This window comes from Calypte anna, chromosome 11, assembly GCF_003957555.1.
Source record: "Calypte anna isolate BGI_N300 chromosome 11, bCalAnn1_v1.p, whole genome shotgun sequence".
In the NCBI taxonomy this organism is placed as follows: domain Eukaryota; kingdom Metazoa; phylum Chordata; class Aves; order Apodiformes; family Trochilidae; genus Calypte; species Calypte anna.
The window spans coordinates 841,906-864,306 of NC_044257.1; the positions used below are offsets into that span (position 1 = coordinate 841,906).

General features: G+C 45.2%; 1 protein-coding gene across 1 annotated transcript in view; it reads left to right on the forward strand.

Annotated features, from left to right (window-relative positions):
* Positions 1–22,401, forward strand: part of GLG1 (golgi glycoprotein 1) — a 96,282-nt gene that overhangs the window by 34,667 nt on the left and 39,214 nt on the right. The window contains exons 2-4 of the mRNA XM_030457585.1: positions 9,785–9,817; positions 13,856–13,942; positions 18,040–18,255. Of these exons, the coding sequence (XP_030313445.1) occupies positions 9,785–9,817; positions 13,856–13,942; positions 18,040–18,255 (336 nt within the window). The remainder of the gene's footprint in view (positions 1–9,784; positions 9,818–13,855; positions 13,943–18,039; positions 18,256–22,401) is intronic.

Below are 22,401 nucleotides of genomic sequence, written 5' to 3' on the forward strand. Positions count from 1 at the left end.
AAGCTAAAACAATCCTTTTCTTGTAATGTCACCAGTGCTGGGCAGTGTGCAAGAACTTGCAGGTCTGTTGATCCACGTGCACTTTTTAGAAGTGCCATTGTTGAATGTAATTGTGCCTGAAATTGTGCTCTGAAATACTGACAGCTGTGCTGGAGGCAACTCAAGCTTTATTTTGTCTGTATGCTTCAAAGAATTGGAGCAGGTCTGGGGGGTGGAGTAGGGCACTCACCACTGTCCTGGAGGAAGGAAGACTTCAAAACAAAATGACTGTGCTTGTGGTTTGTGGTTAAAGCTGGAGCAGCTTTTTGAGGTATTTGATTTATTTTTTTTATTGCCTCTAAGCAGAATAGCTGGCAGGAGTTAAAAATAGCTGACTCTGCTTCCCACCTGTTTGGGTGCTCATCTTACTTGGGTTCAGAGGTGGAATGTAGGAGTGTAAATCATCCAGATGAAAGCAGCTCATGCCCCAGAGTGATGGGCACAAAGTGCTTATTTGGGGACAGGAGCCCTGGTGGAGGGGACATGGGTGCCTCATGGAAAGAGAGGGCTGAAAATCCTCCTGGGGAGGGATCTGTGGGAGCTTTCAGCATGGAAAACTGGAGTCATGAGCCCAGAATAACCAAAGCAAATATGAATATTGGTTGGCTGAGTGTTGAGAGCATTGTTCTCTGTTCAAGCTGAATGAAACAAGAGCCTTGGCTGGGGGAGCCTGGTTAGGGGCAGATCATTTCCAGCACCAGTGTAACAGAGCTGCCCTGACAGAGGGAATGCTGGAGCTTGGTTGCTTTGCTAGCCCCATGACCCTTCAGTAAGTTGTGGAGTGAGGAGCTGAGTAAGATTGTTTGCTCTGAGACCTGTGCTTAAATGCTGCCCTTTCCCTGTGCCTTGGGGTGCTGAGCTTCTGGGGTGAACTTTTTTCTTAGCTTCTGTACAAAGTTCATCTAGAAAGAACCTCTCTGGTTTCAGGCCATGTGCATCTTAAACAGTATTCTCTGAGGAGCAGAGGAACCTGGTTTTTTTTTTTTTTTTTGTAAAACTGAGTCTTGCTTGTGAACTTTTCATGGTCTCCTGGAAGCTTTCTGTCAAGTTAATCCCAGCCTGGAGCACTGTAGAGCATACATACACAGTCAAGGTGTGAAGTCCCTATATTAAGAGTAAGTGATGAAATTTGCTTTATTAAGAGAGGACCATATTTAATAAAAGCTTTTTCATTAGTTGTTGCACTAGAATTATTTGTTGGAGCCTCTGTTCCTTTCTTCTCTCATTCCTTCATCCCCCAGCAGATGCTGTGCTACCCAAACCTGTGCTGACAATTTTGCCTCTCGTGGAGTACTCTTCAGTTACTCTAGGACGTTTCTGCTTGGGATTGAGTCAGGAATTCATCCAGGAAGGTAGTTTCAGAGGTAAACTGGTTTAGAATATCTTAAAGACCTGTGGGCTGGCTGATGCTGCAGCTGAAGATGCCACAGTTTTTTCACAGTTCTCTGACTGGAGCTGCTGGGGACTCCTCCATAAGGCCATTTGTAGTAGCCTGGCAGAGAACTAAAACAGCAAACAGCTTTTCTGTTGATTTGCTGAGGTTTGGACTCTGCCATGAGCTGGAGCCAGGGGCAGGGAAGACAGCAGGCTGCCCGTCACCTTCATCTCTGGGCTCTCAGCTCACTTGAGCAGCTCCTGTCGGTCCCACCCTGCATTTCCTAACAGCTTTGCTTCTGCTCAGCTCCTCTCTTCACACACAGCATCCTTTTTGTGCCTTTTAGGATTTTGCTGGTGTTGTGAGAGAGCTTTCCAGGAGCAAATCCTAAACCTCCTTGGCTGGATCTGCAGCTCAAAGTGCTGAGCTTCAGAGCAGAACTCTGTTGTTGTAATGAAGAACTTTGTTGTAATAGCAGAACTCTGTTGTAATGTGCCAGACATTATTATCTGATAGCAGTGCTGATAACTTTTGGGGCAAACACAAGATTTCAGGGCCTGTCCTGCTCCATGGTGCATCAGGCCTGGCTGGAAAACCTCCAAGAGGAGGAAGGGAATGGGATTCAGGGGAGAACAAAACACACGTTTGAGATAAGTTTGCTTTGATTGTGCTGAGTCTTAGAATGTGAAATGAGAAAAAAATTCCTGCAAAGAGGGCATAAAGCCTTGAGGGTCCCCCACATGAGGAGACAGAAGCCTCAGGGACAAAGCAGCTTGTGCCAGTGGGTTGTGGCACAGTGTGTGGCACTGCCAGCACCCAGCAGCTCTGCAGCCCCAAGCACCCGCCTTGCAGCTTTGGAGAAAGTCATCTGCTGGTAAGAAGTAACTAGCAAAGATGTTTGGGTTTAGGTGAATGGAGTTAGTCTGTGTCTTTATATCCCCCTGATCCAGGGTCACTTTTGAAGCATCAGATATAAAACTTGAGTGTTTTCTGCTCTCTGCTTCAGGGATGGATCTCTGCCGTGGAGCAAAGGCACACAGACTGCTGAACAATCTGCTTCCTCTGAAGCAAAGGTGAAACAAGCACAACGTGACTACTGTAATCTTCTTATTTTCTTGTCAAAGCTACATAAGAAAGGGGAAGACTCATTCAGCTTCCTTGCTGTTTGAAGCAGCCACTGAACACTGGATCCTTCAGCTGTGAGTGGACGAGGACTGCTTCATCTGTGGCTCCTTTTTCCCTGGCTGCAGGGCCAGGAGGACACATGATGTGGTTGTGCCAGGGGTGGTTTTTGATTTTGCTTTGTGATAATGTTTTCTGAATGAGCACACTTGTCTTGGTGGTGTCCTAAAAGGCCAGCATGGCTGGAGAAGTCTGTAGAATTGAGGGTTCAGTTCAGAACTTGTGATGTGCTCCTTGTACTTGGTGTGTGCAGGGTGGCTACAGGGATTGCTGCTGGTCCTTGAGAGGTTGATTTTCACACACAAAGTTCTGTGTATGTGTTGGAGGTGTTTGTTAGGTGTCTGTGTAGAACTTGTATTGTTAAACTTGCATAAACTAAGAGTGCCTAACCCAGGTGGAAGTAAATACTTGGTCAGGTGCTTCCTGGAGTAGTGGATTTTGGTGCCATTTTTAAGTGGAGAAAAAATATCTATGGGAAATAAGCAAAATGTATAGAATGTAGGAGCTTTAGCTATTGCATTATGTATGCACAGTAGAGTGCTTTAAAATGTTTGGTTTGGTTTTGTTGGTTTTTTTTTTTTCAAAGCATGAAAAATGTGGTGTTCTTTGCTGATACAGCAACACTGTGTTTGTTTTTAGTACTTACAATTCACTGGCATTAGAGAATACTTCAAGCTCAGCTTAACAAGTTTAACTTCTATTGCTCACTAAATGTGTAATTAAATTATGAAGTCTTCTCATCTGTTTTGAACTTAAATTATCACTGGCTTTGACTTTTTTTATCACACACGACTCTTTCAGGATTACAGGATGTGTGAAAGTGGTTTACTGGAGCCATATGCTTCTTGGCACAGAACTCCAGGGTGTTTCAGTACTTTTGAAGCATGGGTGGTTGTGTGATTGTGTGTTTCTTCTTCTTTTACAGAAGCTGTGTTGCTTCTTGCCTAGACTGCTGTGTCTGCTCTTCTTTCCACAGCTGCTTCTGCAGGATTATTTGGAGTGGTTGTCTCAGGAAGGGATCAGGTTTGCAGGAGGGTTTTTCCTCCAGATCTCTCCTTGACTGCTGCCTTGCATTTAGCCTGTGCTGTTTTCTGGTGTGTAAGTTTAGCTACCTTGACACTTGCAGATTAAATCCCTTCATTGTGCATTTGCTGCCTCAGCTGGCTGTGTTCATTGTGAAGAGATTTCTCCTATCTCTGGGAAGGACGTGGTGAAGGAGTCAATTTTCCATTTATCACCTAAAAATCTCCTCATTAGAAGCTCCCAGGTCAGCAGGCCTGCTCTGCCATTCTTCTGCAGATACCAGTGATAGATGTTGAGGTCAGAGTGGAAAATGTTAATGCTGTAGCTGGGAACCATGAGCTGCCTGTGCCAGGTAACCATCCATACTGTGCTCTGTCACAGATCCTAGGTGTGACAGTACAGGAAACTGAGGAACACCTGCAGTCCAGCTGGACTTCTGCACACCTTCTCTGTCACAGGAGCTTAGCTGCTTTATTTAACATCCTTTCCTCAGTTACTGGTCTGATCTTTGTCCTGAGTTTAGGGGGAAAACATCAGCCTGGGTTCCCCCTATCCAGAAGCCAGTTGCCTTTTGATTTTGCTGGTTAGCTCCGTGCTGGTTCTCAGTGGTTTTTGCTTGAGCAGGTCCAAAGTCTGTTGTCCTATTCCTGAAGATTCTCCATAGTCAGTATGTGAGATATGCCTGATCCTTGCTTTTCAGCAAGCACCCTGCTACTCTTGCCTAAAATAAATAGTGGAAATGTTTGCTGTCATCCCTTGTTCTGCTCGAAGGAGGGATTAAAATCTGGGAATAAAGGCAGTTGTGTAGTTAACTTCAGGCTCTTCTATTTGCATGACATTTGCAAGGAAGCAAAGGAAGGTCAGGCAGCTTCTGGTGATTAAAATAATCCCTGCAGAGAGTTATCCAAAGACCTTGAATTTCATCCCCAGCAGTCGATCAGGATTCTTATCTTGCTTTTCGAAATCCAGTGGTGTGAATTATTTTTTTTTTAGGATGTGATGAAGTAAGAGTACACCCAGCTGGAAGGGGCAGTGACTCCAGCTGTGGAAGTGACAGTGATGGTACCCCAGGCAGTGTGCTCTTCACAAGGTGATGATGCTGGTTCATGATGGAGCTACAGCTGGTTAAGTATTGTTGGCAACAGGCATGAGAATGGGCTGGTTCTGAAGCTGAAACACCAACACCTTCTGCTTTCCTGAGCCAGGGTAGTGGGTTGCTCATCATCTGGGGAGTTTTAACCCAGTTTTGTACCACTGCTGGAGCAGAGAGGTTTAGAAAGGGCTCACTGTTGTGGCTTGTTTCAGCAAGTTGAGAGCTGGTGGTTGAGTAAAGGCACTTTGAAACACAGTGGTGTTGATAACCTCACAGTCTGGTGGTGATAGGGCTGCACACAAACCTGTGGATTCCTCTACAGAGCTCACAATACTAAAGCAGTATGATTTGTGTCTGCTGTAGCTGGTTAAATGGAAAGAAATGGGGTTTTTTTTCTGTTCAGGTTTTCTTATTGCTGTGCTTGTTCCAGACTCTGCTTTTCCTGGGAGGTAGGAAGTGGTGTTCATACTCTGGAATGGGAGTGTGTGGAGGAGTTTGAAGAGCTTCTTAGAGAACTGCCAAGGGAGACAATATATTCCCACTGAAACTGCAAAAGCTTCTGTGTGCCCACAGGCACAGGTACTTCCTGGAAAGTCTGGTTTTAATCCTTCAATTAACAGGTGGAAGAGATGTCCTTCTCCCTCCCTAATCAGTGGAACCTCCTCCTTGCCAGCAGTTTCCTCCCCTAAAATTCCTCAGCTGCCATGCAGTGCTGCCCTGGCCTGCTCCTCCTTCCCCCTCTCCCTCAGCATCCCTGTTCCTCAAGATCACCCTGTGAGAAAGACACAATGCAGCTTTTCTTGCTCCTCGGCTTCCCTTAGTGGTAATTTGAAACTTGGCTTGGTTTTTTTTCATGACTCTTACTCCCCGAGCATGTTGTTCTGAAACTGCTCCTGTTTGGCAGGGTCCTTAGGTGGATGTGGTGGAGAGAGGGCCATAGGCTGTCCTTAGAAGGGCAGAACTGATGCGTGTTCCACTGAGGAGGTTTTTCATCCCCTTCCTCAAGCTTAGCTCTTCAGTTTATCTGATGAAAACATAGAGTTTATCAAGATAAAAAGGAACACTTTCCTCTCCTTTGGTTGGGAGAAGCAGGTCAGCATTGCCACTGAACCCACCTGTCCCACTCTTGCAGTGGGTAAGAGGGAAGAAGGATGATCACCTTGTTCCACAGTTCAAGGGCTGTTGGCTGCATTTTATGCTTTTGCTTATTTAAGTACTGAACTGTGAATGGATGCAGCACTAAAGCTTAGGTAAGATCCCATTTAACTTCCATTACTCTTCTCAGAAAAATAAGGCTTCATTTCTCAGAGCTGAGCTTTGCTACAGAGTGCAGGGAAGGCTGGGATTGCAGTGTGCAGTATTTTAATGTTCTGTATTTCCAGAAAAGCTTGTTCAAGCTTCCTGAGTCAGTGAGAACTTGTCTGTTATCTTCTAGGGCTCATCTTTCCAGAAAACACTGAGGTTTCTTCTTTGGTGGATCTGAAGCCTAGGTTGGAGGATGCAGAAATAACTCACTCCCTGGCCCTTGCGAATTCTTCTGCTTTGCAGGTGCTAGTGAGCCCTGTCCTCTGGAGGGGGATTATATATTCTCTTAAATATATATTATATAGTCTCTTAAAAACTATCCCTGGCTAAAAAAGACTGCAGCTGCAGTGGAGGGCATTCTGACAGCTTTTGATATTAGTTTAGGCTAAAACCTGTTTGTTGCTGAAGGTGCAGAAAGTGGAGGCAAAAAACCCCACCTTGTGAATCATGGTAGTGTTGGTCTTGCTGTAAAAATAGTGCAGTTTGAATGTTGTCTTAGTTTTCAGTTGTGAGGATCATGAGCAGGCATCTGCAAGCCTTTTCATAAAAGCTGAGAGCCTAATTTTGAAATATATGGTTACTTTGGGAGATGGGGTTTTGGATGGTGTCAGTCTGACCAAACTGCAATTAATTACTCTGATCCTTCAGGTACTGTTTTGTGTTTTATGTTCTAAGTGGAGAGGCAATTTCTGCCACTTCCTGCTATATAAAAGTAAAGTGCTTTAGTTAATCATGGCTGTAATTGAGGACTTGGAAACATTTCCCATGCTCTCTTTTTTCCATAAACTTGCAATGGAGGAGATGTTGGCATGACACGTCATGCAGCAGCAAACGCTTGCACTGGAAAACCCTTTGAGATGTGGGCTGCTTGGTTCCCAAACTGGTGTCATATATCAAATATCTGAGCTCTAATGTATTCGTGTCAATTATGTCTTTAAGCTTTGAGTGGGTTTGAGTGTCTGTGGCTCTTGGAGCATGTCTGGCCCCTTCAGTACAAGCAGAAGCAGAGACTTTGTGAATCAGGCCTGGCTTTTCTGTGGGTAGGATGGGCAGGTGATTTTTTTTTTTTCTGTGTTGGTGCTGCTTTACCATGCAGATGTGATAGGGGTTTATGTGATTAACTATGTTTTCAAGGAGCTCTTCATTAGGAGAGAGACCCCAGGTGGAAGGAGGGCGGCTTGGTTTGCAGTGGCTCTCTGCAGCCTCTGGGAGTTTTCAACACACGAGTGGGCTGGCAGAGGCTGTGCCTTAGGATCACAGAATGTCAGGGGCTGGAAGGGACCTCTGGAGCTCATCCAGTCCAACCCCCTGCCCCAGCAGGGTCACCCAGGGCAGGACACACAGAACACATCCAGGGGGGTTGGAAAGGCTCCAGAGAAGGAGACTCCACAACCTCTCTGGGCAGCCTGGCCCAGGGCTCCCTCACCCTCACACTCCACAAGTTTCTCCTCATGTTGAGCTGGAACTTCCTATGTTCCAGTTTCATCCCATTATTCTCTGTCCTGTTCCTGGGCACCACAGAACAGAGATTGGCCCCTTCCCCTTGCCCGCCACCCCTCAGATATTTATGGGCACTCCTAAGGTCCCCTCTCAGCCTTCTCTTCTCAAGGCTGAACAGCCCCAGGGCTCTCAGTCTTTCCTCACAGCAGAGATGTTTCAGTCCCTTCACCTTCCTTGCAGCTCTCCCTTGGATCTCTCCAGTAGATCCCTCAGGAGATCCAGTAGTTCCCCTGTCTCTCTTGAACAGGGGAGCCCCAAACTGGATCCAGTATTCCAGGTGTGGTCTCAGCAGGGCAGAGGAAAACCAGAGGAAAACCTTCCTAGATCTGCTGAGCACTTTTCCTGATGCACCCCAGGGTACCTCATGGCCACAGGGGCACATTGCTGACTCCAAGGCTTTTCTCCATGGAGCAAACAAACCACCCAAGGAAAAACTTCCAATTATACCTGAAAAAACCTTGCTCTGAGGCAAGCATCCCTAAGAGAGGAAATAAAAAAAAAGAAACCAAAGTGCCTTACTGATCACGACAGCACAGCCCTCCACAACCTCTCTGGGCAGCCTGGGCCAGGGTTCCCTCACCCTCAAGAAGTTTCTCCTCATGTTGAGCTGGAACTTCCTATGTTCCAGTTTCAACCCATTGCTCCTTGTCCTGTTCTGGAACAAGAACTTGTCAGCTGGATTGCCATGAGGATACAGTGGGACTGTCATGACTGTAAAATAAAGAATAGAGCAAAGACTTTGAAATAATTTATGAATATTGGATGTTACTAGTTTCTTGTGGCTGAGGTGTAAATCTCAAGGCTGCTTTGAACCAGCACTGTTATGCACAGCTTAAAAGAAAAACATTGCTTCTCACATAGGGAATTTTGTTTGTAACCCTTTGATCTGCAGGAGGGAAGTGACTTCTACCTCACTTGTTCAATTGCGTGCACAAAACTAATTTTTCTTTAAAACTACCACATCTTTGTTTTTCCATGGATGCTTTTTCACCTTCATTCAAGCAGTCAGGCCAAACATGACAACATTCATTATGTTTTTGCAGCATCTACAGAAATGCTGCTACTCTCGTGCCATTTATGTTCTATGGAGTGAAGTGTCTAACGTGCCTCTTATTGCATCTTTTTGGTACTTAGAGATGGTCACTCTTGTTACACAACTTTTTAAATCATAGAACCACAGACTGGTTTGGGTTGGAAGGGACCTTAAAGCTCATCCAGTCCCAACCCCCTGCATGGGCAGGGACACCTCCCACCAGCCCAGGTTGCTCCAAGCCCCATCCAACCTGGACTTGGACACTGCCAGGGATGGGGCAGCCACAGCTTCCATGGGCAACCTGGGCCAGGGGCTCAGCACCCTCAAATTCAAGAATTTCCTCCTCATGTCCAACCTCAATCTCCCCTCTCCAAGTTTAATCCCTTCAGCCTCAGTTGTTGGGGTGGTCTTGTAGCGGGAGGAGCCTTTCTTGCTCCTGAAGCTCGATGAGCTGCTGGCCTCTCCATTGCCTCACACCAGAGTGAGCTGAGCTTCCTCTGTGGGTGTGGGTCCCACCTTTATTGGCCCCCTGGTAATAGGGGTCCTGTCCTAACCAGGCACAGGTGGACTCACACCCACTCTTTGGCAACTGGAGGCACCTGGATGTCTTGTTTCTCTGCATGCTCTCCTCAGGGGTCATTTGATAGGTTTCAATAACTGAACACTAGCAGCAAGGCAGAGGTTTGAAGCACTGTCTGTTTTAGTGGTATTCTTATCTCTAGATCTCAAATTCAAGAATTCCTTCCCCATCTCCAACCTCAATCTCCCCTTTCTCTCCAAGTTTTAACCCATTTCCCTTCTCCTCTCCCCACCCCCCCGTGTCCAAAGCCCTCCCCCAGCTTTCTTGTAGCCCCTTCAGATATTGGAAGGTTGCTCTGAGCTCCCCTGGGAGCCTCCTCTTCTCCAGGCTGAACAACCCCAATCCCTCAGCCTGGCTTCCCAGGGAGGTGCTCAGCCCTCTGAGCATTTCAGTGCCTCTGCTCTGGACACCTTCCAGGAGCTCTGTGTCCTTCTGCTGCTGGGGACTCCAGAACTGGACCCAGCACTGCAGGGGGGGTCTGAGCAGAGCAGAGGGGGAAGAGCAGAATAGAGGGAAATGCCCTATTGCTTCTGTCAAGTTCTTTCTTACAAAGGGAATGTGTTGACAGCCTGTTGGCTTCTGTAAGTTACACTCTTCTGTATGTTAAATGCATCACATCAGCAGTGAACTGACACTCCTCTTTTCTCTTTTCAGCCAGATAATGAAATCTCTTCAGACTGTAATCATGTAAGTATTGCTTTGTTTTGGTTTTTTCAGTCTGTAGCTATGACATTTGTACCCCAGATCCTTTCTCAAACTTGGGTATTTTGCAGCTTGGTAGACTGCAAAAGGGATTAAAGAGGACAGATTTGGGTTTCTGTCCTGGCCTCTGGAGGAAGAACACAAGGTGACTTCTTTACCCCAGTTCAGCCACTGTGGTCTTACTGGAAGCTTCAGAGTGGGATCTATCTAAGAGCTTTAAAAGTGTTATTTAAGTGTTTAAAAGTGTTATTTGTGGCTCAGAGGCAGCTAGCCAGGATTCTTTCCCATTTTATAGCTGGGGGGGTGGTTCTTGTGAGTTACTGGGAGCAGTCTAATGTGCTGCTTTTGGGGAAGATGGGAGCAGTACTGAATTGAAACTCTTTTAATTTCAGCTGTTGAAGCCTTCTGTATTACTTTCACAGCTGCTAAATCCTTAAATTCACTTGGAAAATGCTGTTGGGGTGTGATATTTAGAGGCAGTTTGAACCACTTGACTGGTTTTAGAACAGCTTTCCTCTCAGCACTGTGTTTAACAGTGAGCAAACTGTTAGCCAGTTTTCAGGCTGTCAAGCTGACTCTTCAAATCCAGAGCCTCTAAAAACCAAACTAAAAAATAAAAAATCATCAGAGCTAAGGTTGGTATTAGGTTTCATTTGCCTTCTCTTATGTGCACTCTGTTAGAATGTTCCATCTCAACATCCTTAATTGTTTGGTTAGCCCTGGGCACAGACAGACAAGTGCACGTCTCAGTGTCAGGCTTGGTTTCAGATGCTTGAGAAGCTGTTATTTAGTTCATTATTGGAAGAAATATTCCAGAAATGAAACCCAGCCATGCTGTACAGCTCCTAATTTCCAACTGTGTTTATGAATTAACCTTTAGCACTGTGCTCCCTGATTTCATGGCAGCTGCAATTCTCTGTTGTGGAAGGGTTGGATCAGATGAAGGACACATCATAGTTCTGTTGAAGTCTTTTCTTTTTTTCCTTTTTTTTTTTTTTTTTTTTTTCCTTTCTTTTTTCTTTTCTTTCTTTTTTCTCTCTCCTTCTTTCTTCTCTCTCCCTTCTTTCTTCTCTCTCCCTTCTTTCTTCTCTCTCCCTTCTTTCTTCTCTCTCCCTTCTTTCTTCTCTCTCCCTTCTTTCTTCTCTCTCCCTTCTTTCTTCTCTCTCCCTTCTTTCTTCTCTCTCCCTTTCTTCTCTCCCTTCTTCTTCTCTCTCCCTTCTTCCTTCTCTCTCCCTTCTTCCTTCTCTCTCCCTTCTTCCTCTCTCTCCCTTCTTCCTTCTCTCTCCCTTCTTCCTTCTCTCCCTTCTTCCTTCTCTCTCCCTTCTTCCTTCTCTCTCCCTTCTTCCTTCTCTCTCCCTTCTTCCTTCTCTCTCCCTTCTTCCTTCTCTCTCCCTTCTTCCTTCTCTCTCCCTTCTTCCTTCTCTCTCCCTTCTTCCTTCTCTCTCCCTTCTTCCTTCTCTCTCCTCTCCTCTCTCTCCCTTCTTCTCTCTCCCTTCTTCCTTCTCTCTCCCTTCTTCCTTCTCTCTCCCTTCTTCCTTCTCTCTCCCTTCTTCCTTCTCTCTCCCTTCTTCCTTCTCTCTCCCTTCTTCCTTCTCTCTCCCTTCTTCCTTCTCTCTCCCTTCTTCCTTCTCTCTCCTTCTTCCTTCTCTCTCCCTTCTTCCTTCTCTCTCCCTTCTTCCTTCTCTCTCCCTTCTTCCTTCTCTCTCCCTTCTTCTCTTCCCTTCTTCTCTCTCCCTTCTTCTCTCTCCCTTCTTCTCTCTCCCTTCTTCTCTCTCCCTTCTTCTCTCTCCCTTCTTCTCTCTCCCTTCTTCTCTCTCCCTTCTTCTCTCTCCCTTCTTCTCTCTCCCTTTCTCTCTCTCCCTTCTCTCTCTCCCTTCTTCTCTCTCCCTTCTTCTCTCTCCCTTCTTCTCTCTCCCTTCTTCTCTCTCCCTTCTTCTCTCTCCCTTCTTCTCTCTCCCTTCTTCTCTCTCCCTTCTTCTCTCTCCCTTCTTCTCTCTCCCTTCTTCTCTCTCCCTTCTTCTCTCTCCCTTCTTCTCTCTCCCTTCTCTCTCCTCTCTCCCTTCTTCCTCTCTCTCCCTTCTTTTCTCTCTCTCCCTTCTTTCTCCTCTCTCCCTTCTTTCTCCTCTCTCCCTTCTTTCTTCTCTCTCCCTTCTTTCTTCTCTCTCCCTTCTTCCTTCTCTCTCCCTTCTTCCTTCTCTCTCCCTTCTTCCTTCTCTCTCCCTTCTTCCTTCTCTCTCCCTTCTTCTCTCTCCCTTCTTCTCTCTCCCTTCTTCTCTCTCCCTTCTTCTCTCTCCCTTCTTCTCTCTCCCTTCTTCTCTCTCCCTTCTTCTCTCTCCCTTCTTCTCTCTCCCTTCTTCTCTCTCCCTTCTTCTCTCTCCCTTCTTCTCTCTCCTCTTCTCTCTCCCTTCTTCTCTCTCCCTTCTTCTCTCTCCCTTCTTCTCTCTCCCTTCTTCTCTCTCCCTTCTTCTCTCTCCCTTCTTCTCTCTCCCTTCTTCTCTCTCCCTTCTTCTCTCTCCCTTCTTCTCTCTCCCTTCTTCTCTCTCCCTTTCTTCTCTCTCCCTTCTTCTCTCTCCCTTCTTCTCTCTCCCTTCTTCTCTCTCCCTTCTTCTCTCTCCCTTCTTCTCTCTCCCTTCTCTCTCCCTTCTCTCCTCTCTCCTTCTCTCTCCTCTCTCCCTTCTTCCTTCTCTCTCCCTTCTTTCTCCTCTCTCCCTTCTCTCTCCTCTCTCCCTTCTTCCTTCTCTCTCCCTTCTTTCTCCTCTCTCCCTTCTTTCTCCTCTCTCCCTTCTTTCTCCTCTCTCCCTTCTTTCTTCTCTCTCCCTTCTTTCTTCTCTCTCCCTTCTTCTCTCTCCCTTCTTCTCTCCACAAATTTTGAGATTACAGATACAGAAGTGTGTTTTTATGATCAAATTCTTACTACCATTGATCCCAGGATCCAAACATCTTATAATTTTTCATAACTCCATGGCACGAGGTGTGGAATACAGTGCAGCTGTGCTGATTCCATTTTTAGTCCTCTCTGCATGCTTGCACCCTTTGGAGATATGAAACTGCATTACTTGTAGACAAGCATGTGCTGTGTTTGTTAGCATTTTGGGTGGAACTTCAGCATAAAGCTTGCCCAAACCGTTTGTCTTAACTTGATTTTTGTACATTTTTTGATTTCAGAGTTATTCAATCTTTCGGGTGATGTTTAAATGCAACTTGAGCCCCTAGAGAAAAAGAGATGAACGAACAGAGCTTTTCTTGGGCAACATCTCAACTATTAATTTGCTGAGGTTTTGCAAGCTTGCCTTGTATTTTTATTTTATGGTGCCTCTGGAGGACATCTGGGCTGTGTATAGATCTGCAGAGTGTGACTTCCCTGAGACTGATTTTTGCACTATGACCACATCTGTCTGGGCTCCTCTGTGAGCTGATCTCTGGCTCTGGGCAGAACATCCATCCTGCCTGAGGTGCTTTCATCTGTCCTTGTGCTCAGCAAGAGAGAGAACCTCCTGGAGGTTTGAAATAGAGCTGCAGCCAAAAAATGGTCTGGTTGCAGCTCCCTCCCAGAAGGCAAGTAGTAAAGGACCAGCTGCATTGTTCTCCTTCCTTCTTTGTTGGTCTTTTTTTTAGGTTTTTGGCAGGATGTCTGCTGACTGTTGTTAGATGATTTGCACTGGGCAAGCAATGGAACAGAAAGGTGTGGTGGGCTCAAGACTTGAACAAATCTGCAGCAGATGCCAAGTTACATTGTGTGATCAGTTCTGAAGCTGTCTTCGTTAGGCATATTTCCTTTTAATGAGTCAGCTTGTGAACTTATGGAGAGATCTTCAACCCCCTGAATGTTTCTAGATCAGAAAATTATTGCAGAAGTGAAGGGACTGAAGTTGTTGTCAAGGAGACTTGGCATTGATCGTTGCACTTAGGATGATGATACAGATGGGGAACAAATGGAGTTTCATTCTTTCCTGATAGCAAAATTTTTGTCCTTCTTGCTGGGAGAGCTCTTAAATCCCTTTCTTACAAATGCTGTCTTTGTAGCTCCTGTGGAACTACAAGCTGAACCTGACTACAGATCCCAAGTTTGAATCCGTGGCCAGAGAAGTCTGCAAGTCCACCATTGCAGAGGTAAGGCAGAAGAAAAGCAGGGTTGCTGGTGGGGCACTAAGGGTTTTGGTCATTTTCTTGGGGACCAGGAACTAATGTGCAGATGGTTTGGGTTTGGGGAAGCTCTTGTCCTACCTGAGTGTCAGGGTTTAACACTGCTCCAGCATTTAAACCAAATGCCAGATGCCCTCTCTTAATCCCCCTCCCCTCCCTGATAAAGAAAGGAGAGAGAATAAGGGAGAGAGACTGATGGGTTGGAAACTAAACTGCACAGCTTTAATGAAACAGGAATGATAAATAGGAAAAATTACTAAATCTATACAAATATACAGGGAAATTGATCCCAGGTTCCTCCCCCCTCTCCCCCAATAACTCTCCCATCCCCACTGAGGCTGCAGGGCAGCCCTGGGAAAGTCCAGGCTGGAATCCTGGGGTCAGCAGGAGTTGGGAGCTGGAGGCAGGAACACACAGATCCAGGCTGGAATGGATCAGGAGCACAGGCAGAGGAACAGGCAGAATCCTCCCAGGATGCTGAAGCAAAGAGGGAGAGGGGAAGAAGGGGAAGCAGGAAGGGGTTTGACCCTCCTGATGCCTCCAGTTTCTCCTGAGTCTGAGGTGTATGGGATGGAATCCTCTGTTTGGTCAGTTCTGGCATCTCTCTTGTCTGTTCCTCCCCAAAGGAGGCTGCAGGTGGGACCTCTTTATTCCTTCTGGAGGGCAAACTGTTCCTCAGAGCTGAGCAGTGTCCCTGGCTCTGCACACCAGGCTCTGGCTGTAACTATAACCATGGAGTTATCAGTCCCAGGAGCAGCCACTGCCTGAGAAACTTGCTGTGAATTTCAGCAAGTGCAGCTGCTGACAAGAGACTGAGCTGAAAGCAAAAGGACAAGACAGAAAATCCCCTTTATCCTGGCCCAGACCAGGACACTGAGAAATTGCTGAGTGTAATTAATTGCATCTCCAGCTACACCAGTGGTTCCACTGAATTTAGCAAAAGGCTGGGTTTGGGTTGTGTCTTGCTAGCAGGAGGATAAACACATGGACATCCCATGATGAGTCAGTTATTTTTTTTCCTTCCAGGCTCAAAGTTTAATTGCTCCATGGACTCTCTGTTAGAAACCTTTTATATTGCACTAAGTTACTCCTCTGTTTCTCAACACACTTCAGTCTAGCTTCAAAGATTACTTGATCAATAGCTTATTTCAGCTTTTGTTAACTATGGGTTTTATTTAAAAAAAAAAAAAAAGAGTTACTTAAGTGACAGTAATCTCATGTGTTTGATCTGATACTTCAAACTGAAGCAGGTGCATACACTTTTCCACTAGTTTTAAAAAGTACTTCTAAAACACTCCTTAAAACAAAGGTGTAGTAGGAATATTCTGCTAACAGACAGTATTAATCCATTAGTATTTTTCTTTAACTCACACTGACAGGTGGGTGCTACCCTGCTGGTGACTGAGCACAGATTTTAAGTATTACTTTGTATTAAAACACAACTAGAAGAGTAATTTCTAATTAAAATCACCTGGAAACTGGTGACTGCCCTGGTCAGGTACATTCTGAAAAGTCCACCTGTAATTTTACCAGCTAAACATAAACTTAAATGTCAGCTTTTTTCTTTTTTTTTTGAGTTGTTACAACTTTATAAATACTGGCAAGAATTTTAATCTGGAATTATAGTTGGCTCCCAGATAATGATGGTTGTTTCAGAAGCAGCCAGGCAGTAACATGATTGTTCAGTCTTTTATGCAGTTCCCTGGCTCAGGCTGTGGAGTTCTGGGGCTCTTTCCAAAGCCAGGCTCTTCCAGAACCAGCACATTACCATTGTGCACTGGTTTGGCTCATGGTACTTGAGCTGAAACTGGGCCAAACTGAAGGTACAGCTTGCTCAACTCCCTCCTTTTCACCCTGCAATGAATCCTATCATGGTTTTGCTTCAAAATGTGCTTTATGCCTTACCTATAACAATGATGCTGACCTTCATAACTTTGTTTTTCTAATAGCTACATAGATTAAATACAAAATGTTCTACCAGCCTACACCTTTCTTCAGATAATGATGCTTAAGATGCTGCGTGTTGTGTTTGTTACATAGAAAGTATCAGCCTCATAAGCTGAGGCAGATCTGGTTTATTTATCAAGTCTGAGTTGTATGAGACTGTCACAGGATTTAAATTAGAATATAACTTTGGAGAAATGGCTTTCAGTTTTTTTTTAATTCCCAGGAAAAAGATCTGGAGTTGGTATTCGGGAGCTGATAACATTTTCCTGCCTGTTCCCTTCCTGGGTGTCTGAGCCTGTCTGGATTCCTGATTGCCATGGATCTCCTCTTAGGTTGATGAGCCCTGCAGTTTTTGTACAGGAACAGATCTTTGATGTCATCAAGTCAACCCATGGATCTAGTGCTTGGAAAACTGATCCCCACTCAACTCCAGTGTCTGTCACTGGTTTTTTCTGTCACTGCAGTTTGCAGCAGGCTCCTAAACAGGGGACAACAGAGCTGGGTGAATGTTTCACTGCTGCTTTCCCAGGGTTAAAGAGAGTCTGGTGTCCTGGTTTGGGCCAGGATGAAGGTGATTCTCTGTCTTGTGCTTTTGCTTTCAGCTGAGCCTCTTTAAGTAGTTGCTGAGATTGGCAGCGGGTCCCTCAGACAGCGTCTGCTTTTAGGGCTGATAACACTTGATGTTTATAGGTACTGCCAGGGACTGGTGTGCAGAGCCAAGGACACTGCTCAGCTCTGAGGAAAGCATTTTACCATCCAGGAGCCCTCCTTTGGGGAGGAACAGACAAGACAGATGTTAGAACTGACCAAAGGGAGTATTCCATCCCACAGACGTCACACTCAGTATAAATTTGAGGGATTTTTCAAATTTTGCTCTCTCCTTCCTGTGTCTCTTCCTGCTTCCCTTCTTGCCTCTCGTCCTGCTTCTTTCCCTGCCTCCAGCTCCTGACTGCTACCAACTCCAGGAGTCCAGCCTGGACTTTCCCAGGGCTGCCCTGCAGCCTCGGTTGACGTGAGAGTTGTTGGGGGAGAAGGGGGAGGAGGGTGGTTCCCATTTTTTTTTTTTTTCCTGTATTTCTGTATGTGTTCACTAATTTACTCTATCATTGCTGTTTCATTAAAGTCTTGTAGTTTAATCTCCAACTGAGAAGTCTCTCTCCCTTGTTCTCTCTCCCTTCTTCATTAAGGAGGAGAGAGAGTTATTAATAGAGAGCGTCTGTTTCGGTTTAACCGCCGGGCCAGTGTTAAACCTTGACAGTCTGGTGATCTCAGTACACCTTGGAGCAAGGCATTGCACTGCTCCTGCCACAGGATTCCTTGAGGAACATCCTTAATTGATAAGGATGCTTCCTTTGGCATGATGCTGTCCAAAGCAGCTGCATCTTTTCCTTCCAAAGGAAACAGTTTTGGCCTCACTGTCTGCTTGCTGAGCAGTGCAAGTTGTGATTCATACTGGGGGACAGCTTTTCCAAGCCCTGCACAGCTTTCAGGTTTTGTTAGTTGAGGGTTTGGGGATTTTTTTTTTTTTTTTTTTTTTTTTTTTAATTTTTTTTTTTTTAATTTTTTTTTAAATAAAACAGTTTAGTGCCAGCAATCAGTTCCTCTAAGAGCCTAATAAAACTAAATTTGATGAAGATTTTCCTTTATAGTAATTTTCAGCTTCCAAGTTATAAACAGTTCAATAAATATTGTAATGACTTTTGAGTCAGTCTCATTTCTAGCCAAAGTGTTACACTGGATTGAGGTCAGGTGGCTAATGGGTGTCCAAATATGGTTTAGTGGTGTTGTAATATGCTCAGTTTTCTAAATAAAGGTTTGTCAAACTGGCATTTTTCCTACAAATCCACTTGATTGCAGGGGTTCAAAGATGATTATTGAGCAAGAGGGTTTCTAATCCTCAAGGTTGCTGTGCTTGCTTTCTTCAGATACTGGCACATATGAGGCATTTCTCATTTCTGAAATATTTTCAAGTATTCTGATGTGCTGAAAATCAAACTAGAGCCTAGAGGGCTCCTTTCCCTGCAGATCTGGAAGTTACAGATGCAGGTTTCTTTGAGGCTTTTTTTAAGAAAGGTTAAATTCAGCCACTGTATTTTACTTTTCTTTTTTTTAAACAGATCAAGGAGTGTGCAGATGAACCAGTTGGGAAAGGCTTCTTGGTGTCGTGTCTGGTGGATCACAGGGGCAACATCACTGAATACCAGTGCCACCAGTACATCACTAAAATGACAGCCATTATCTTCAGTGATTATCGCTTGATCTGTGGCTTCATGGATGACTGCAAGGCTGACATCAATCTCCTGAAATGTGGCAGCATTCGACCTGGAGAAAAGGTACCCAGAGAACGTGTATAGAATCATAGAATCACAGAATGGGCTGGGTTGGAAGGGAGCTCAGAGCTCATCAAGTCCAACCCTTGATCCACTCCCCCCGTGGTTCCCAGCCCATGGCACTCAGTGCCACATCCAGGCTCTTTGGAAAGATCTCCAGACACGGAGAATCCACTACTTCCCTGGGCAGCCCATTCCAATGCCTGAGCACCCTCTCCAGAAAGAAATTCTTTCTCATCTCCAACCTAAACCTCCCCTGGCACAACTTGAGACCCTTTGTGCCCTCTTGTCTTGCTGAGAGTTGCCTGGGAAAAGAGCCCAACCCCCCCCTGGCTCCAACCTCCTTTCAGGGAGTTGCAGAGAGTGATGAGGTCTCCCCTGAGCCTCCTCTTCTCCAGCCTCAACACCCCCAGCTCCCTCAGCCTTTCCTCACAGCAATTCTGCTGGATCCCTTCACAGCCTCCTTGCTCTTCTCTGGACCTGCTCCAGCACCTCAAGCTCCTTCCTGAGCTGAGGGGCCCAGAACTGGACACAGGACTCAAGCTGTGGCCTCCCCAGGGCTGAGCACAGGGGCAGAATCCCTTCCCTGGACCTGCTGGCCACGCTGTTCCTGAGCCAGCCCAGGATGCCATTGGCCTTCTTGGCCACCTGGGCACACTGCTGGCTCCTCTTCAGCTCCTGTGTAGATAGGCAGTAGGTTTGCAGAAGTCATTCACTTCAAGAACCTTAAGTGCAGACTCTGGAACAGTATTATTTTCTTATTTGCAAGGTGAAGCTACATCTCTGATCTCTCTGCAAAGGGCAGTGTCCTGATGCTGTGTAGTTCCTTTTTCATCAATATACATTTGTTCCTCTACGAGGCACTGCTCTTCAGAGACAACTTTTCATTTGGTCATTCATCTGCCAGGTGAGCTGCTAGGTAGTTGTCTTCCTGGTCACACTCTGGCAAGCTTGGCTGAGCACTGTGACTCCAAACACTTGCAGACCTTTCTGCAAGGCTCATTTCACAGTCTGGCACAGGAAGGTTATTGAGTTGGTGAGTCAGGTTCTGCTTTCTCAGGTTGTTGTTGATAGAGTGGGTCAAAAGCTTTGGTTGCTTTGCTTCCCCTTTGCTCACCTGAAAACGATTGAAGGGCACATGGTGCCTGGTGTCACATTTTACTGGTACAGAGTTACTAATGCTGTATTTATTTTACCAAATTCATGGTTTTCTGTCATGTGAGACTTCAGCAGAAGTATCTGCAAAGCAGAATTTGTGGTGACTAGATTACTTCCAGGGCACTGTTCCCTGTCTGCTTCAGCATGGCTAATGCAGGCAGTAATCATGCAGTGCTGCAGGAACAAGTGGCTTCTTCTGTGGTAAGTTTGGGTAGAATCATGTAATTGTTTTGGCTGGAAGAGACCTTTAATATCAAGTCCAACTGTTAACCCAGCACATTGCTATCAGCACAAAGTTAAAATGAGCTTATGAACTTTTAACTGTGCTTTTTAAATTATATTCGTATATGGATTAAAACCTATATAATTTAAGAACTATGAGTGAGGAGTTATGTAACAAAGCATGTACATGTTTAGTTTTTCAACCAAAAAAAGTTGTACTAGTTGAGATGTTCAGTTCTGTAAGCAGCTTCAGAACCACAGTGTGTTAAGTTGAAGAACCAGTGTGTTCCAGGAGACTTAGCTCAACAACAAAACCCTCAAAATCGAGGACTCACTTTGAAGAAGAAAAGCTGCCACAGGCAGACACCCCAGGTTCAGTCTGGCAACAGCTGAGTAATCTGGATCCTTCATCAAGTCAAGTTTCTCTTCTAATCCTGGTCTGAAGGACATCACAAAATGAAAAAAAGCTTTTAACAATCAGGGTATAATCAGAAGGGTATTACAGGAGTCCTGGGGTGTCAAGGCTGCATTATTACCTGTGGTTTGCCCAAACTAAAGTATTTACAGTCACACAGAGGGTTCAGTAGAGGGGATTTTGTGAGCAGAAGCCAGATCAGAGGAATGGTCTCCCAGGGGAAATGGTGGATTCCCCCACTCTGGGAAGCCTCAGCTTGATGGGGTGCTGAAATATCTGACATCATTAATAATATCAGAAGCTTTGGAGCAGATGATCCTTGAGATCCCTTCCAACCTGACATTCTAGGATTCTATGATCTTTGTTCAGCTAAAACTTCTGGAATATACTGGTACTTCAATCTGGCACACTGGATATGAAGCTGCTTGCAGCAATGACCATCTCAGCCAGGAAAACTCTTCTCTTTAAACCAAAAATGTGTGTGCTTTGCTTCCCCTTTCCTCTGCTCACCCGAAAACGATTGAAGGGCACATGGTACCTGGTGTCACATTTTACTAGTACAGAGTTACTAATACTCTATTTATTTTACCAAATTCATGGTTTTCTGTCATGTGAGACTTAAACAAAAATATCTGCAAAGCAGAATTTGTGGTGACTAGATGGGGGGTTATTTTCAAGGCATATAAATACATATATAAATATATTTATATACCTCTAGTAGAAGTGGAAGCAGTGCTGGCAGGGCTGGGTGCATCACTGCATCACCCACCCTGCTGGTTGCAGAGATGGGTGAAGTGTGAGGGTGACTGGGGGGTGAGGTCACAAGGCACCCAGAGAGGGGAAAAGATGTGGATTTTGGGTCACCAGGTTTCTGTGGGACAGCAAAGTGAGTCTCTAACCAAACGACTGGGGTGCAGTTACTGCATATTCCTCACTGTCTTAGTATCCAGCCCAGAGTATTTTGGTGAGAGCGTGGCAGCCTGTTGTGTGGTGGCTTTTGTTACACTGTCATCCTGGGTACTTAGAGCAATTGAAGTATTTTACAGTGCTATGGAAACAGCTATAAATGGCTATGCAAGCATTTCTTTTGTTGATGTTCTGTTCTATCCCTTTTCTGCTTTGGAGCAATCTCATCTCATTTACTCCCATCAGGTGCTAGTTGAGGTTTTATTTCCATGCTGCAGCTTCTGAGAGTTGCCTGCAGAGGAACAGTCATTACCCTTTTGTGTGGCTGAATGTAAGTGTAAATTCAATAAGTAGGACCTGGCCACCCCAGGAGGAAGATAGGGAAGAGATTCATTTCTCTCTTTTCTTATGGAAATAAGAACTGCTGCAAGCCCACTAACTCCATCCACATCAGGTAGCTAGTGGGTTGCAGTATGATAGCTTCAACACAGTAACTGGGATAATCTGGCGTTTGAAACTGGAAAAGGTTCAACACAGTAACTGGGATAATCTGGCGTTTGAAACTGGAAAAGGTTCAACACAGTAACTGGGATAATCTGGTGTTTGAAACTGGAAAAGGTTCAACACAGTAACTGGGATAATCTGGCGTTTGAAACTGGAAAAGGTTCAACACAGTAACTGGGATAATCTGGTGTTTGAAACTGGAAAAGGTTCAACACAGTAACTGGGATAATCTGGTGTTTGAAACTGGAAAAGGCACTTAAGTAGGGATTCTGGAATTAGACCACCTCTTGAAGCCCCTCTGCTAGCAAGCTTTTGCTTTTCTACAGCCCCTTTTTTGTTTTAGCTTGCATTCTACTTCCTAGTTGAATTCTGTGCCTTCTGGGTTTATGGCTCCTGATGTGGTGTTTTCTGTGCTTTTTTCCCCCACTTCCTGTGGGTTTTCTGCTCGGTGAGAGCAGTAAAATTCAGCTTAAAAGTCTTGATCTGACTGGGCTTCATTTTGCTGTGTATAGCAGAAAGGCTTTAGATCTGTCATTTGAAAGCATTAAGTTTTGTAGCTATGCCTGTGTTGTGGACTTGTTTAGTTGTTTGGTTTGGGGTTTTCTTCCAGTTAATGGAGAAATATTTAATAGTAGTTTCAGTCACCTCTCTGGTTGGTGCTTCTGCTTCACAGTAGGTTTGCTCTCCTGGTGTTTAAACCTTGCTTTGTCTTCTTGCAGTGGGAATCTTAATTTGAAATTAAAATTTGAAATTGAGCTTTTTCTCTTGGGCTGCCTGTCAGAACGAGCTGCTTTCTCAGTCCCCAGAATGTTCAGGATTGTGTCAAACTAGTGAGTAGTGCATTGTTACCTGGGTGCTGGATTTATCCATGACACCCAAGCTGGAGCTTGTAAGTTGCCATAATGAAGGCTACATCCATGTCAGCTGCACACAGTGCTTTCCCA